Source organism: Myiozetetes cayanensis, unplaced genomic scaffold (genome assembly GCF_022539395.1).
Source record: "Myiozetetes cayanensis isolate MyiCay16 unplaced genomic scaffold, myiCay2020 scf33, whole genome shotgun sequence".
NCBI classification, from domain to species: domain Eukaryota; kingdom Metazoa; phylum Chordata; class Aves; order Passeriformes; family Tyrannidae; genus Myiozetetes; species Myiozetetes cayanensis.
The window spans coordinates 2,905,946-2,922,468 of NW_026087555.1; the positions used below are offsets into that span (position 1 = coordinate 2,905,946).

At 38.8% G+C, this 16,523-nt stretch overlaps 1 protein-coding gene across 6 annotated transcripts in view; it reads left to right on the forward strand.

The window, feature by feature from the left end:
- The window catches only part of ZNF827 (zinc finger protein 827), a 105,653-nt gene that overhangs the window by 39,806 nt on the left and 49,324 nt on the right, over positions 1 to 16,523 (forward strand). For all 6 annotated transcript variants that reach the window (XR_007630246.1, XR_007630248.1, XR_007630247.1 and 3 more), the window contains exons 4-5: positions 1,840 to 2,323; positions 14,335 to 14,568. Coding sequence is in view for 3 of the 6 variants with exons in the window: in XM_050327329.1 (XP_050183286.1) it covers positions 1,840 to 2,323; positions 14,335 to 14,568 (718 nt within the window). In the remaining 3 variants the exon portion in view is untranslated. The remainder of the gene's footprint in view (positions 1 to 1,839; positions 2,324 to 14,334; positions 14,569 to 16,523) is intronic.

Sequence of the window (16,523 nt, forward strand, 5' to 3'; positions counted from 1 at the left end):
TTGTAAATGTACTTTGTCTGTAAATGTCATGCTTATAAAATACTGAGAATGTCATTCTGTGAAACAGCTGGCCAAGAGAAATACTGTCTTGCTGTGTGTTTGTCTAGTATTATTCTCTGGAGCCCTGGAAGAATTGCTGAATGAAAAGTTATACAGCACTAGTGAAATGTGTCTTCACTGAATGCAAAAAGTACAAAAAGAGGGACATCTCCCAGCTTCCCATTTTAGCAGACCAGAATTTGAGGTCTTGTGTATGTAGAGCTGGGAATCCTGGATTGTGACTGTGTTGCTCTTACTACACAGAAAATAAACTGGGCCAAGTCAACTACCATGGGAAACTCCAGCCTGAATTTTGGCAGGGCTGTGTTTGGGAAATGCTGCTGTTATCCCAGAGCTCTGCAGTGTCTGCACAAGGACTCTTGGGATGTAGATCTCAGCTCTGCAGGAAACTGGAAAGTGCCGAAAGCCTTAGCTGGGTTTTCCAAGCTCCCTGGTGTAGAGCTGAGCTTTGGTTAGAGCTGGAGCTCTGAGGGCTTTTGGGCTCCCAAACTGTAGCAGCAAGTCTTAGATCTCTGGCACAGCTGGCTGCTTCTGAGCCAAGCCCAGGGAGCAAGGGAAAGGGTGCCACTCAGTAGGGTAGCGGAATCACATCTCGTTTGCCAAGAGTTCATAAAACCTCTCCATCTTTCAGGTGAAATATTTTGCATACAACAAATTGCCATTTTCCAACAGAAATCTGTCTCACTGAAATGTTTCCAACCAACTCAAGTCACAAGTGAAAGCTCAGTCTGGTGCCAGTTTGCCCTGGTCACATGTTCATCAATTAGTAAGGAGCAAATGTATGTATTTGCCAGTATTTCTGCAAGGCTAGCCCAGAATGCCACTGTCAGGATTTAAAATTTATTTGTGGAGTCACAGTGAAAAAACTTTTCAATAGAACTGCTGCCATTACTCTGGGCTCAGTGGTTCCTCCCCTTTAACAAGTACTGTATTAAGCAAGAAATTGTATAATTATATGTATCTAATTTATATAGTTTAAGTGTGTCTGTTCGTATGATGTTTTAGCCATTACATGTGGGTGAATGGAGTTCTCTTTAAAAGGTAATCAGGATCAAAGCTAGTACCGAGGGTACTAGGCATTGTGTTCATACTGGAGCATGCAGGATCCGTGAGAAAGAGCCTGCAGTCGAAGTACAAGGACAGTAAGATTAACTGTGATTCTTAATTGACTCTTAAACTAGAATAAATTGCAAACACTGTCTCTCATGTTTGTATTTTATCACAATAGAGCTGTTTATTTTCTGGTAGAATTAATTTGCAGCAAACTGTTTCAATAACTCCTTGGTATTGCCAGGTGCTGTTTTTACCCTAATGATACATAAATCAATGAAGGACATTGCTATGCAGGTTGGTTTGGGCTTTTTGTTGGGTTGCTCTGAACAGTTTTTATTTGTGAGGTTGCAAAGAATGATGTTTGTTTTTTAATCAAGAAAGCTACTAGTTATAGTTTGGAAGTCTTTATGTACTGACAGGTCATCAGGATCCAGTTGTAAGGACTATTTGATCCAAAGCAGACTTCATAATTTCCAAACTGCAGAAACAGATGTTCCTGATTTTTCTGTTTTTAGTTGAGCCTGATGTTTGTGTTTGACTTACATATGAAAGAATCCTACTGTTTTTAGTGCCTGACTGCTTTCCAAGTGATCAGAATGAAGAGTTGACTCATTAGTTAGCATCTTCTTTTTTATTTAAAATAGCACGGAAAATGTTTGAGATTTCTACAATGCTATTAATCTGTTTTGCTTAACACATGCTTTCATCTTGCATCTCTTGAACCAGGTTCATCAGCACCAAGACAGGGGTGAGACGTTTCAATGCCAGCTATGCCCTTTTACCTCCTCCCGCCACTTCAGCCTGAAACTCCATATGCGTTGCCATCAACATTTCCTCAGGACAGAATCTAAAGTGAAGGAGGAAATACCAGAAACTGAGGCGAAAGGGTCACCACAGCTAAACAGTGACCCCTGCCCGGGACCACAGAGGGAAGGAGGCAGACCTGACCTCACAGGATCAGCATCTGTATCTAAAACACCTGATGTGGCTGGACAGCCTGGAGGGGGTGTTCCACCTTTACTAGTGAAAGAAGAGCCCAAAGACGACAGTGGTGTCTCAGCTGCACCTTTTGCTCTTAGCACTGTTGATAGAGCCCCCAACAACACAAAGCTGAAAGACTCCTCCGACTTTGTGGCCAACACAGCATCAGCACTATTCAGCCAAGACATCTCTGTCAAGATGGCATCAGATTTTCTTATGAAGCTGTCAGGTAATTGAGCAGAAAGCGGCAACGTCAGCTGCTCCCTTATGGGTTAAGAAACTCTTTGCCTTGGGTTTGCTAAGTCACCAGCAGGAAAACACTGTAGCTTCATAACTTAAAACTTCTTATTTCTTTTGATAGGAGAGGTGCATAATGGGGGGAGGAGGGGAAACAGTGAGGAAAGAGAGGGATTTTGCTGTTCAGTTGCTGGGATTGGGAGTGCGAAGTTTTTATCGAGGCTTTGAAGTTCATTGACAATTACCTTAGCATATCTCATTTGGTGTGTTTTTAAGGCATGCTGAATACCTGTAGTTCTGTTTTGAAATTACCCTGGTTTGAAAATTCAGCTTTTAAGTTCTCTGCCTTTGCACCCATTAAAAAGGGTGTAAAAAGGACCAATAAAGTATTGGTTACCTTCCTTTCTGAGTATTATTTGAGACCTAAGTAATAAATACATATGAAGTATGAGTGTTACTGCATTTCTTGGTTATTAACACTTTTTTTTAAAGGATGATCCCAGATTCATGAACATCTTTTAACTTTTTTATTATTTTAATTTAAATCATACCTGATGCAAAACATGTGTTTATTATTTTTTTCACTGTCAGGTTATTGCTGTAGGAATTATATTCATATGTGAGACTCTGAAGTGGAGGATGTGTTTAGCGGGAATCTATTATATTTTCTGTGCTCTTTTATTGATGTGACTGAATACTTCAGAACTGTGGATTTGCTGGGGAGGTGCTCTATACCAAATTTTTTCAAAATTGGCCTTGAATTTTTAAAGAGAAAGAAGTCAGGAAAAATGTCACTGAAGAAACTTCTGTTTCACAAGGAGATGTCAGTTTCTAGGGCAAGTTTTAGACTTTGGAGATAGAAGATAACCTTTTCAATAGAGAATAATTAGTCACCTTTCTCCTTTAAATGGGAAGTAAGTTATTATAAGTAAGTCATTTTAGCAAATTTTCTTGTCGTGTAAACTCAGGAATTAGCTCTGTCTTAATGCTATTACCTTGGTGGAACCACAACCATTTATTTAGGTGAGGCTTGCGGTCCTCATCTGCCCAGACCTTTATACCTTTGGGATCAGTTCTGTGAGGAATTGAGTACAATGGGTAAACAAAAAAATCAAGACTGAGGCTTCATGGAGCCAAGCTGGAAAACAGAAAAGATCTAAGGGCAAGCAGGAGTTGAATTGGGCTGGCACAAATGGTTTGCTGTGTGGGTTGGAAGAAGCCATAGAACCTGCCCTTTAAACAAAAATTTAGTAATTCATTGATATAATTTATTGCTATGACTAACGAAAAGCAGGCAGGATGAGTCTCTTTTGATTTGCATGTAGATTTTTTTTACTTGAGTTTCAAAGTTGGGCTCTATATGAAATCCATTTTACATTACCTAAGAGCTGTCCCACACACGGGGTTGTTCTGATGTCAATCTTAGATTTGGGTTGCTGTGCACAAAGTGGCTCCTGCATATCAGCAGTTCTGATCTGGAGATGGTAGTGCTCATGGTGGCTGCATGTAGCAGAAAGAAGGAGGGGGGGGAAAGCCTGAAAGCTGAGAAAACATACAACATTTTGATGTGTTGCTTTTCATATAGCAGTTGATGGGAAGCTGTTTACAGTTTGGCAGATGGTCATGTTTTCAATGTCTGATCTATTGGCATCAGAAAAAGGATACATAATGCACATTATTCATGCAAAAGGCCTATGCAGTTATTTTATGGTGACTTACTAAAGGTCTTGAAACCTGACTTGTATGCACTGTTACCTAGCAACATGTTATAAAGTCACTGGGGGAGCAAGATGTATCTGTAATTTTGTATGTGCGCATATTTGGATTAAATGGGCTGCCAGTCACTAAGTTTGCTACACAAGAAGAGCAATGTCCAAAGGAAAGGAATTTCTTTTCTTCTTTGTTACATACATTTATGGCATGCTTTCCTCCATGTAGTGTGCATAAATTTAGAGGAGAAATAATTCTCTTTTAGCAAGTTGTCTGAGTATTAGCTGCATTTTTTGACGGCTTGCTATGCTGAACAAAGTTCCTTTGAGTGATTTCTTTATTACCACAGTCTTGTTAGGCCCATCAGAGCTTCAATTATTTGCCCTACCTTTCCAATTATATAAATCTTTTGACATCTCAAATTATATATACCAATTGCAACAGCCAGCACAGATTTGTGAGACCAAATTATGTCAAAACAATCTAATTTTCTTCTCTGACAAGCCTCGTGGCAAAGAAAGAAGCAGTAGATAGATACACAGACTTTTAGAATTTGGCGTTTATTCTTATTGAATATTGATGATTTAAATGAACATTTATTTTGGCTTGCCAATGCTTATTGTTCCTCTTCTTGGTTGGTGTCAATTGTATAACTTCAATTACATGGGAAACCTCTGGGCCTGTTGGTTCTCATTTCCGTGCAGCTTCAGCCTCAACTTTTTCCAAGTGTGTGACTCAGAGGAACGCTTGTCTCCCTTCAGGCCTGAGTTCCAGTTTCCAAAAGTTTAACTGGCACCTAGGGTGAAAGGCAGTACAAAATTGGTGTTTATTAAGTGTTGTGAATTTTAAAACTGAATCTTAATAAGCATGTGTATAATCTTGACTCTCAGTATTATTTCTGAGTGTCCAGTGCTGCACCTCTCTAGTCTAGATGAAGTGGATGTCAGATGGTTGGAAAACAGTACATTGAAAGTAGTCCACAGTCAAAAGAGAAGAGTTGCAGTCAAAAGAGATCTGTGAAAAATGTGCAACTGTTCAACAAACAGCTGCACAAACACGAGACCAGGAACAACTATCTAGGTAACAGTTCTGTGGGAAAGGAACAGGAGTTAACAGCATCATACTGGTGCTAAAAAGAGTATAATTGTAGTGGGATGCAATAGAGAAATAACCTCAAAGAAGGAGGAAGCAGTCCTCTTCTCAGTCTTGCGGAAGTCCAAGGTTTTGGCACTATAGCTTATAAAGAGTGCAGATGGGTAGAAAGATTTAAAAGGATACAGTGGAAATGACTGGGAAGTTTAGAAAACATGTCCAGTGAGGAGGGCTAAAAGGGAGTAGCTGTGAAGCCCATAGAGAACACTAAGGAAAGTCATTAAAGAACCTTTAATGCATTAAAATGTTTGCCACAGGGAGAAGGAAATAATCTGTTGACGATTCATCATAGAACCATAGAATTATTTGGGTTGGAAAGGACCTTAAAGATAAACTGGTCCCAACCTCCCTGCCATGGACAGGGACACCTCCCACTAGACCACATTTCTCAAAGCCTTATCCAGTGTGGCCTTGAAAACTCCCAGGGATGGGACATCCACAACTTCTCTGGGCAACATGTTCCAGTGCCTCACCACCCTCACAGTAAAGAATTTCTTCTGTATGTCTAACCTAAATTTCCCCTCTTTCAGTTTGAACCCATTACTCTTTGTCTTGCTGCTACAGTTCCTGATGAACACTCCCCCTCTGGCTTCCTTGTAGACAGATAAAGACAGATGATGTCTATCTGCCCCTATCCACTAGTGCTTAGCCCTGTCATAGAAGGCCACCAGATTTGTCAGGCATTACTTCTACCATTAGTGAATCTATGTGGGTTTGTCACTTATCACCTCTTTGTTTCCTGTGTGCCTTAGCATAGTTTCCAGGAGAATGGAAATTATCATAATTAATCATAATTAGGACAAAAATTAACAGGATTATATTACTGTAAGTTTTAAGTTAGCATTAGGAAAATCTTTCCAAAGTTGAGCTATTTAAACCTATGTTGGTTTAAACCTATGTTGGCTGGAGAGACTGATGCATCTCTGCCACTGGACAAATTTAAAAACATGTCCAGAAAGGCTTAGGGGAGCTTTAAAGAGGCTGAGAAATACTGGTATGGGTGACCTTTTGAGACCCCTTCATCCCCAATTCTGTGCCATTGCTAGCCAGAAAGATATTTAGTTACATTTTATGAAATAAGGCATAGGACAAATCACCAAATGTAAATCTAAAAGTTAAAACGAATCTTGATTTTTTTTTTAAATTTTTTTTTTAACCGGATTCCATTCTCCAGGTCCTAGTTTAAATTAGGAGAGGCTTTCAAATTCACAAGAAATTTAAAAGGGTTCTCTGAAATTTTATTTAAATTTTTTTGTAAAGAGAATTAGCAGATGACTCTGAACATATAAACAGAGGAATATTTAAGTATGGGCATGTTTTTACCTTCAAATCTTCCCTCACTTTTTTTCAGTAGAACTGGTTGCATGGCTTGAGGTTGCCCAGGTACTTTGCGGTATCAGTGCTTTGCCAGAATGTTTTCTTCCTCCAGTCCATTAATTCCATATTGAAACTTTGTAACAGCATTCATATCTTAATTTGAAGAGTATTTGCTTTTCCTTTTTCAAAGGTTTCAGTGGCAGATATTATACAACCTATCTCTTTAAATACTGATGCCTTCTACCCACTTTTAAGGCTTGTGGTTTTTTTGGTAATAAAAAAGTGTCTTTCACAATGATCCAAATTACAATGGCCCAGTGTACCCTAGTGGTGTTATTATTGTGCCTGTGTTATGTGCTGCAGTTACTTTTAACATTTGAAAATAAATGAATCCCAACAAAATGAATGGGATTCTTGCACTATTGCTCTCAAAGGGATTCTGTGTGGAAACAGTAATTGTAACACATACTTCACTGCTGGCCCCTCTCCCCCACCACTCCGTGTTAAACAAGTGTATTACTCTGGAAAGCATGTCTCTTCATCTTTTGAAGTGTTATCAAGTGGGCTCTGCTTCTGTCGTTCTTTTTATGTTCCCCAAGTTACTCACATGGAGGAACTTTAAAAAAGAGAGGAGGAAGGAGCTAACATGCTGAGGGTTTGGGACTGGCCGTGTTAAACAAATGAGAAAATACGTTTTGCCCACAGTCATATCTACTGTCACTGTCTTGTGAGAAATGAAATCTTTATTCTGGAAAACAATGCCACCATGGGATTTTGGTGACTGTCCAAAGTATTGGGACTTTGCATAATTCATGTTTTATTAGCTGATTCCATTAATGGAATAATGAAAGAGTAAAACATCAGACAGCTACATACTAGATACATATTAGATAAGCTAAGTAATCACTTGGATTATTCGTTCTGTTTGGCTCTTGAAAATTGCTGCATTCCTTAAAGGTAACACAAGTAATTTGAAATGTTTTAGCATTTGCCATTGACAGTACTGAACTGACTGACTTGAACTCTTCAAAGAGCTCTTTTTAATAAAATAAAAGCATTCCCAATAAAATTGTCATAATTGATGTATTTGTGTAGCAAGTTCCAAAGAAAAGACTGTGCTGCCTATATTTAGGTTTCACAGTTTATGCCAGAATGTAAAATTTCAATTAGTATATGTAAGTACACAGGGCTGGCAATTGTTGAGCCATGTCCTTAGTTTAAAAATACTGTGAATTCCATAAAGCTGCTGTCAAGGCAAATACTTCTGATGTCATGAAGATCTCTCATTGAAGTGTCTCTCCAGATTCACATTTTAATAATTTCCATATAGATCTTCAATTTAAAATAAAATTGTGAAGGGATAATAGCACAGCCACTTGAAACTAGGACAAATAAAAACTTGTATTAAACTTTGATACTGATTTATCATCACCCTTATAATCTCTTTCACTCTTACACTTGGCTCTTTTGGCTTCCCTGATTATACTATTACTCTGGGCAGAAGTCCGAGTTCATGAAACTTTCTCTCACATCTATCCAAAATGGGAATTGAAAACGCTGTTAGTTCAATCATCTCTGATTGTTTGTTTTGTTTTTTGTTTTCTTAAACAAATACCAAGGTCAGTCTCCTGGTGTTTCTTGCCTCTGTTTCTATTCCTTTGTAGAGAAGACATTTCCATATTGCAAGCAATTCTTTCCTGTCAGAAACAGATTTCCCTTTGTTCCTTTCACTATCCTCCCTCTCTTTTTCTCCAACTTTCCCAGAATTTTACCTATTCTGCTGCAGTTCTGATTTTTACCTGGAAAGGAGAAGATGGTCTGGCAGAGATTACAACCTTGTTTAGACTGTAGGACTTGGATGTATAAAAGACATCTTGGGGCATGGAGGGATGTGTGGTCCTACAGGTGCCTTAGCAATTTGCCTAAGTCCTCCGTTCCACTGGGATTAGAACACTGTGAAATTTTTAGGGCATGGTAGCAGCACTGGTCATCCTCCAATGCTGTGTCTCATTTTGCTTGACTCCATATCCCTAAATATAGAGCAGCTTTAGAGAAAATTAGGATAGTTAGCTGACCTTTTCTGAACCCCTGCTTACAATTTTTAACATACTTAAAAGCAAGGTGGTTTGGAAGATCTCATGTTTTCAATGCTCTCTGGAAGCCCAGGAGTGTCAAGTCCTTGGCATCATTGTATTTGTGATTGTCTATTCTGTTTGATTTAGGATTTCCAGGAGGGTTAGGTAACATGAGGTGCTCTGGAACAGGGCAGAAGGTGCTAAAAAGAAATGAGAGCCCAGCTAGACTGGCCTGCTAGAAGAACAGTATTTCTCCTTTTGGGCCACTTAGTGGGCCTCAATGTTTAATGAGTTGAGCATAATATATCTGCCCAATTGGATTTTATTCTGGAGATTCTCCAACAGGTTCCAATTCCATAGATTTTTCTTGCAAAGCAATTCTTTCACTGGTGGCTGCTTCTGTAGTGTTTGTACCTCTTTCTCAGTTCTTGAATGTCATCAAATATGAACCATAGTCTCCACGCAGAGTGCCGATATCCACCTGTATATTTCAATTACTAAAAAGAAAACAGTAGATGACCCAAGTCATACCCTTTATTGACCAGAGCTACCTTCAGGGTGATGTGATGCCCACTGTTGGGGACCTGTGTCTTCCAGATACTGCAGAACTGATCTGTCAAAGGTCCTTGGTTTCTTTTAACCACCCCTACTCACAACTTACCATCTGGAATGGAAGGCTTTTTGTCATTCAGATTCTCTAACTCCAGTAAGACCTGGATAAAACACTGCCCTTTCTTCCTCAGGTAGAAGTCATGCCGTGGAAAATCTCAAGGAGACCAGTTCAATTTGCAGTACATTTGGAATGTGTCCTCAGTTTCCCCTTTTCCCTCAGCCATGACCCTCCTGGTCTCTCATCTCTGTGGCTGCAGTCAGGCATCACTGGCAAAGTAATATGATGGTGCAACAACAAACTGTTGCACACACATTTTCCTCTTAGTTCCTTTTGATCCAGACTCTATAGATGCTTTTTCTCAGGGCATCTATTGTGTGGCAGCATTTTTATTGTGGATTCTGTTTTCTTTCTCTTGTTCTTTGCACAGGCAGACGGAATAGTGACCAACTCCATGCTGATTGTGACTTATAGTATTGAGCTTGGCTCGCGGTAATCAGCCCGTTTTTCCTCTTTCAATTATAAGCATTTTGAGCATTTAGAAATCCTTGTAAGTGGACTGATGCAGTTAGCAGATTCTATCAGAGTGTTTCAGATTAGTGGCAGATGCCCAAAGCTTTTCTTGTGGCATTTGGCAGTTTGAGGAAAGTGTGTGTAACTTTCATCATCTACTTTTGCCAAATGGCTCAAATGATTCTAGTTGCCAGGAAGATAAAAATCAGCAGTCTGAAATATTCTTTGGTCTGTGTTTTTTCTGGATATGGAATGGAACAAATGGAGCATTATCAACCCTGCTTGAGAGACTCCCGCCTGTAGGTTGCATTCGCTGGGTGTGTTTGTTTTTTTAACTTGCTGTGTATTTCAAAATTAAGTTGCTGGGTTTTTTGGATTCAGTCTGCAGGCAACACATCCTTCATTCTGTTCTCATTGCTGTTCAGAATGAATGTAAATTAAATACAAGTTTATGTATGTGTATCCATTTTTGTACGTAGATAGAAGATACTATTCCTTCTAGGGAGTAATAATTTTGTCATTCAAATTATGTTATTAGTCTTCAACATAATCTTTTTAGTTTTTGTCTAGTTCTAATTTTTTTAAAGATTCCTCAATCATGGGGTTTTTTTGAAAACCGGTCATAGTAAACTTTTATTTCTCTTATTTGCAATGTTTTTTTCTTACATCTGTGTAGTGTTTTTCCTAATCTGACTGACTAATGGATGCATGATAGTTGCTATATACCATGTATTAGCAACTTTGTCCATAGCTGTGAATCCAAGATGAGAGAGAGGCAAGAGCGGTGGGGACTTTTGTTGCTTAGGGGGTTATTTGTGGGTTTTTGTTTGTTTGTTTTGTGTGGTGTTTATTTTTCCCTCTAGTTTTAATGTATGGATCTGATAGACTGGACAACATCCCCTTTCTTTACATGGTTTTCTATATTAGGTTTCGCTTGCTTTAGAACCTACTTTAGAACAAAACCCCTATTAATTGTAGCCATTGGGTTGAAACTGAGCCAGTAGTTGTCTGATTTTGTTTTTATTTTCTGGGGGAAATAAAATGAAGCTTTTCCATTTTTGTGATTTATCTACAATTAAAATGTTTGATTTTTTGAACACGTGGTCAGTTCAAGGAATGTGCTGCCAGTTAATTAAAGAAATAAAACTTTCCTAATTTATTCAATCCCTCTTCTGTCCAAAAGAAAGTAGCTAGAATAGGCAGAATCAGGAACATAGGTAAGAACAACAGTCTAGGATTCTTTTCCCCTTTATGTAGTGCTGCCAAATGCACACCTTCAGAGCTTCCTCTGGGTTGTGGGACCCTGACCATATTTTGTATTTCTCATAGGTGACACCCATAGGTGACAGTGTACGTATCTCATGAAGAGCTCATTTAGATTGTCTGATGCCGTGCTGGTAGACTTGTTATCAACATAGTTGTATCATTGTTATCCTTGGGTGATGGTTCAGAAGTGTGAGGAAGCAGTGGCTTATAGAAACACGTGCTGTCACAGTAGGAGAGCTCACGTGTAGGGTAGGGAAAGGGGAACATAGGAAAGGAGGAAAAGTTGATGTTCAAGTCATTCTGGATGTGTCACTGTCACTAAACTATTTAAACTCTGCTATGACCTACCTTGAATTTCTGGTTCTCTGAGCTATTAGAATGTGGCTTTGTCTTAGTAGAGTTTGAAGATGCTCTTCATGGATGGGATGGGATGAAGAGCATAGAGGCACCAGTTTTCCCCTGCCCTTGGATTGGGTCAAATTGGCTGCGGAGTTTTGGCATGGTGATAAGAGGGTTTAATAAATGCTAATTTCTTTCAAAAGCACCCCTTTTGATCCTCCTTCTTGTGGTAGAATAATCCAATAAGCATTTCCCACTGCATATAGTAGCACTTATGAAAAAAGTTCCTAGTTTAAGTCTGTGATGTGAGTTCTGTTACAGTGATTGTATTTGTGTATGGATGTTTTTACATTGTTCTAAAGCTGTCTTATAATGGACCATAGTGTATTGTTGTAAACTTACACTGATTTGTGTATGTGAGTTTAATATCACCTCTGTATTTTAAATGGTAAAAGAGTATGATGACTGTCTATAGTACTTCCTCTACCTGCTTCATTTTCTGCCCTGCTTCATGGGCAGAGATAAGGCTGGATCCACAGGTTTATGATTGTTCTCACTAGGTTGTATTTACCTCCTCACTTGGACTCATGCTTCCTTTATTTTCTGGGACAGTTCAAAATTCAAAATTTTCATTCAAACTTTTCATTCAAAATTTAAATTCGAAAGATATTTTGTTTTTTCTTCCATGTTCTCTGAAAATTCAGATAGAATGCTCCCTATCAGGTGCACTCAGGTCCTGGTGGAGGTATTTTATATCAGTAGCAGCTGCAGTAGGAAGTGAAAGAAAGCAGAAGGTAATTTGGCATAGAAGTTTTGGGTCCTTTTTTTTGGTGACCATTCATCACCCCAGGTCAAACCCCATAGTAGACTGAGGCCTGGATAAAGAAGATAGATGGAATTTTTTTGTTAGTACCTTGGTAAAGTTAAGATTTAATTGAGAGCTTTAATCTGTATTTTTATGAGTTATAGCATGCCTAAATGGGTCATATTTCTGCTTCTACGCCTTTTTTTTTTTTAATAAGGGGGAAATGCAATTCTTAATACTGGTAAAAGTGCCTATAGGTCATGTTAAAAATTGCACGTATAAGGTAATTTAATTTCTGAAGCAGTGAATAGAACCAGTGCGTATGTTCATGTTGCTTATGTGCATGCTCTTTATACCCTTTGCTTTAATCCTGTTCTTTGCCAGCCAACAAGAAAGGAGGACAACCAAACAACTCTTCAATATAAACTGAAAATATGTGTTGTGTTATGGGGCAATATAGTAGCTTTAAAATTTATTTAAAAAAAAAAAACAAAACCAAAACAAAACCACAAAACCCAAAAAAACCGCAAACACAAGGAAAACTACAAAAAATGGACTCGGTTAAAATGAACAAAGCTCAAAGTAACAAGTGTAAGTGTCTAGTTCTGATAAAGATGGGGATTGCACCTCATATTTTAGGGTTCAGGTCTTTGGGAAATGCTGAGCACTTCGCAGTGGGATGCAGGAGTTCAGGTTCTTTAGGAGTCACATTTTGGGAGAACTGCTGAGAAGGAGAGTATCTGAAGAAATAAGCCAGAGAAATGAGGAGACTGAGAGTAGGTAAGAAGTAGTGAAGTGGAGGAGAAAGTAGACCAAGGACTTAAGCAAGTAAAGGTTGCCAGGTTTTGCTGGGTTGATCTGATGTATTAGTTCTTTGCCCCTTCAGTGGGATGTTATCATCCTTGTGATGTGCCAGGCTTTTCCTGTCCATGTAACGGGTTTGTAAAACAAACAGCTCTCTGCATCAGGCAATGATGCACATGGGCTTCTAATGCCCTGCTCCAGCCTGTGGAAGGAGGGTGGTGGGGTACATCCTTCTTACATGGTCCAAGTGAGATTTGACAGAGATCATAGGCAAGAGACATGACGGTAGGTAGGTAAGATTGCCATATGGAAGAAGGAAAATATGTAGGGGAGGTAGTAAGGTGAGTAATGAGAGAGCTTGCTTAAAAGATTACAAAATGGGGACAGTGCTCTATCTTTCATGTTTGCGGAGACAGAAGTTTTGAGAGGTGGGAGAGATGTAAACTCCTCAGATTTTATGGCACTGAACATGTTCATCTGGTGTGTTACTGGGAATTCAAAGTGAAATTTCGATTGAGAGTAAGTCACTAAAAGACAGGGAAGTAGTTATCTCTTCATGGTTAAAAATTATTAGAAGAGCTGCTGAAATTTAGTGTAACTTCTTTAGCCTTCTGCTTGTCGTGCAGTCTGCCTGTGAATTCATATTGCTTGGGCTTGGAAGTCTTGTTTAAGAGCTGGAATTGGTTTTATCTGTTCGGCCAAATGCAGTGCAAAGGATCTACTGCTGTTGAGGGGCATTGGAAAGACCCTTCAAGAACCACACTGCTCAGCTTGTAGATTTTAAACAGCCCCCCAAGCTCTCCGTACCCTTCTCAGTGGAGCTGCTTACATGGAGTATGTGAAAGGATTATTTTAACTTACTCTCTTTCTTTCTATGGCTATAGAACTTGAAACAGTGCAGAGCTGTCTTCTGAAAATCCCTCTGTTCCCTTTTTTAACATAACAACATTTAGGACCCAAGAATTTGCTGTCTTTTCCCTTTTACTTCCCTCTTAGATTTTCTATCTTTCTACTCTTTATCTTTTGCCTCTTTTTCATGCTCTAAGAACTTAATATGTCATACCCACTGGCTTTGCCAAATTTACTTCACATAAGGTGAAATGACATCTTAAATTTCCACCAAACCTATAGAAGACCTACAAACCAGGGGACCAGGAAAGTGCTTTTAGGAGGAGAAGGGGCAAAAAAGTAAGATAAGCAGATATTTTCATGAGCTTTGGTACATGCAGTTTTCGTGTTCCAAAACTTCCCCTTTGTACAAAAGGTGCAGAAGTTTTGTTTGCCCATTGAAGCATCTTTGAACAGTTTGACATGCCTGCCCTAGCAGTTCTCAGGTTATGGTTTCTTCCTGTTACTAGCTGCTCAAGGATTATACATTGCCTTAAGTCTCACTTCTTTCCTTCTCTTGACAGCTGCGAATCAAAAAGAGCCTTTGACTCCTAATTTTAAAGTGAAAGAGGAGCCTAAGGATGAGGAAGCTGCAAGTTCAACCGTGTCTCAGTCCAGCTATGTGTTCAGCCAAGAATCTGAAGCCTCAGCTCCAAACATCCCTGAAGAGAAACTCAAGCCACAGGAAGCACAGGCAAATGTGATGAGGCAGGACATGTCAGTCAAGGCAGCATCTGAGCTCCTCATGAAGCTCTCAGGTAGATATTTAATTTAATAATATTGAACTTCTTAACTGTTTTTTTTCATGTGTGCCAACAGGGTTACCTTGCAAGGACGTATGTTTAGCTTTAGTAGCAAGTCACGGAGCAATTGAAAAGGCCTCTCTACGCAGTTGCACTTACATAAAGCATGTTGGTCTGTCACCATAGTATCTAATTATCTCTGCTCTGTTTTTCAAATTAATGACTATGGAATAAGTCAAAAGAAATGATGCCTTAAAGCTTTCAGATGCTGTAATTTTTAAAATGTACCAAGACATGTTAATACCAATTTATTCACATGTCACTTCATTAACATTGTAAGAATATGTGTCTGTACTGAACTGTAACTAACAGAGCTTTATAAAACATGACTTTTAAAGCCTTTTATTTCTTCTGAAAATATCTTGTACTCAAAATGACAAGGTATGCTGTTAAAAAAAATTATATAAACTGAGACAGGTTTCTGCATTTGACGAGACCACTTTAACTTGCCTCCATTGCCTTAGTGATACATCCTACTGCCAGACAAGTAGACAGTGTGCATGTGTACACACAGAGGTAATGGTAAAGCTGGAGGGATTCAAATAATGTATATTCTGCTAATTATGCTATGTCTAACTGTCAGAATCGAGGTTTAAATTTAAGGGAAAGTAAAAGGGTTGAAATATTCCTGCTGGGAACAGGTTAAGTGAATGACGAAAAGGCTTTGAGCTTCTAACAGACCAATGTTTAGGACCAAGACGTGAAGGTCAGCCTGTCAGTTTGGGTTTTGTACTTCCACACCTGAACTGGATATGTTAATTTTTAAGTCAGAATTCTCCAAAACTTATTATGCCAAAGTCATGCAAGAAGTGCCAGTGGAAATGCTTACAAGTTTAATAACTTCTGAGATCCCTCTCAATCTACCTGAAATTATATTTTGTGATTAGATCCTGTAAACATTAGATCCTGTAAACAAAAAATTGAATTTGAACTCAAATTCATATCTGAAAGACTCTGACTGACCAGGATCTCCCCCATAAAACAAGTAATTAATTCATTCCTGTTTGTGCCTGCACACTTTGATTTGAAGAATTTGAATCACTGATTTGCAACCTTTCTGGATTAATGGTGCCAAAAATACTTTCCAAGTACAAAAGTTGATCAGAGCAGAAGTTTCCAGACTTTTCACAAATACTCCCAAATACTAAACATTTAGGTATTGGTAAAGTTCACTGTTACTGCTGGTAACTGGTTTGAGTGTGGTGTTATGTTAACAAATCTTTGCAGCCTAAGGAATGCTAAGCTGTGACTCCATTTTGGTTGGTGCATGTAAATTTAGGTAACTGTTTTTATAAAGAAAGAGCTCTGTAACTTCATGTTTCCTTGGGTACTTCAGAGACATAAAGATTCTGGGTTGTGCATCTTGAGTTCAGCAATAGCAGGCTGTGTTCAAATCGCTTCATTACCGACTATTATGTTAGAATATTTATGCCTTACATATCTGTTTGTATGAGTGAAATCTTGCATGTATAAAATATTGATCAAGTCTTCAGTCCCTTCTGTTGGGACCTCCCAGACTTCAAAGGCTGTAGTAAGAAATACACTGCTGTGACATTTCTCTTACAATCTGAGATTGAACAGTTTTTGCTCAATCAAAAGTGGTCTTTTTGGTGAATCTATAGGTTAGAAGGTGAAGAATGACTAGGATTTACTGAGTCAGTGTTGCTGCAGTTGGTATTCGTGCATCAGCCAGTGGGTGGGGTTACACCAAGTTTATCACATACAGTTTTTCAGTTTGCACTGAATTACCTGAAATACTGAATTACCATATAAGGCAGGGACTAAAGGAGGAAAATGCTAAGATACAGTTTAATGTAGGACAAATATATGAAGAAAATCCAAAATGAACAGCCTCTTTAGTGTTTTGGATTTGGGTTTTTTTTAACCTTTATCTGGTAGAATGCTCCCAG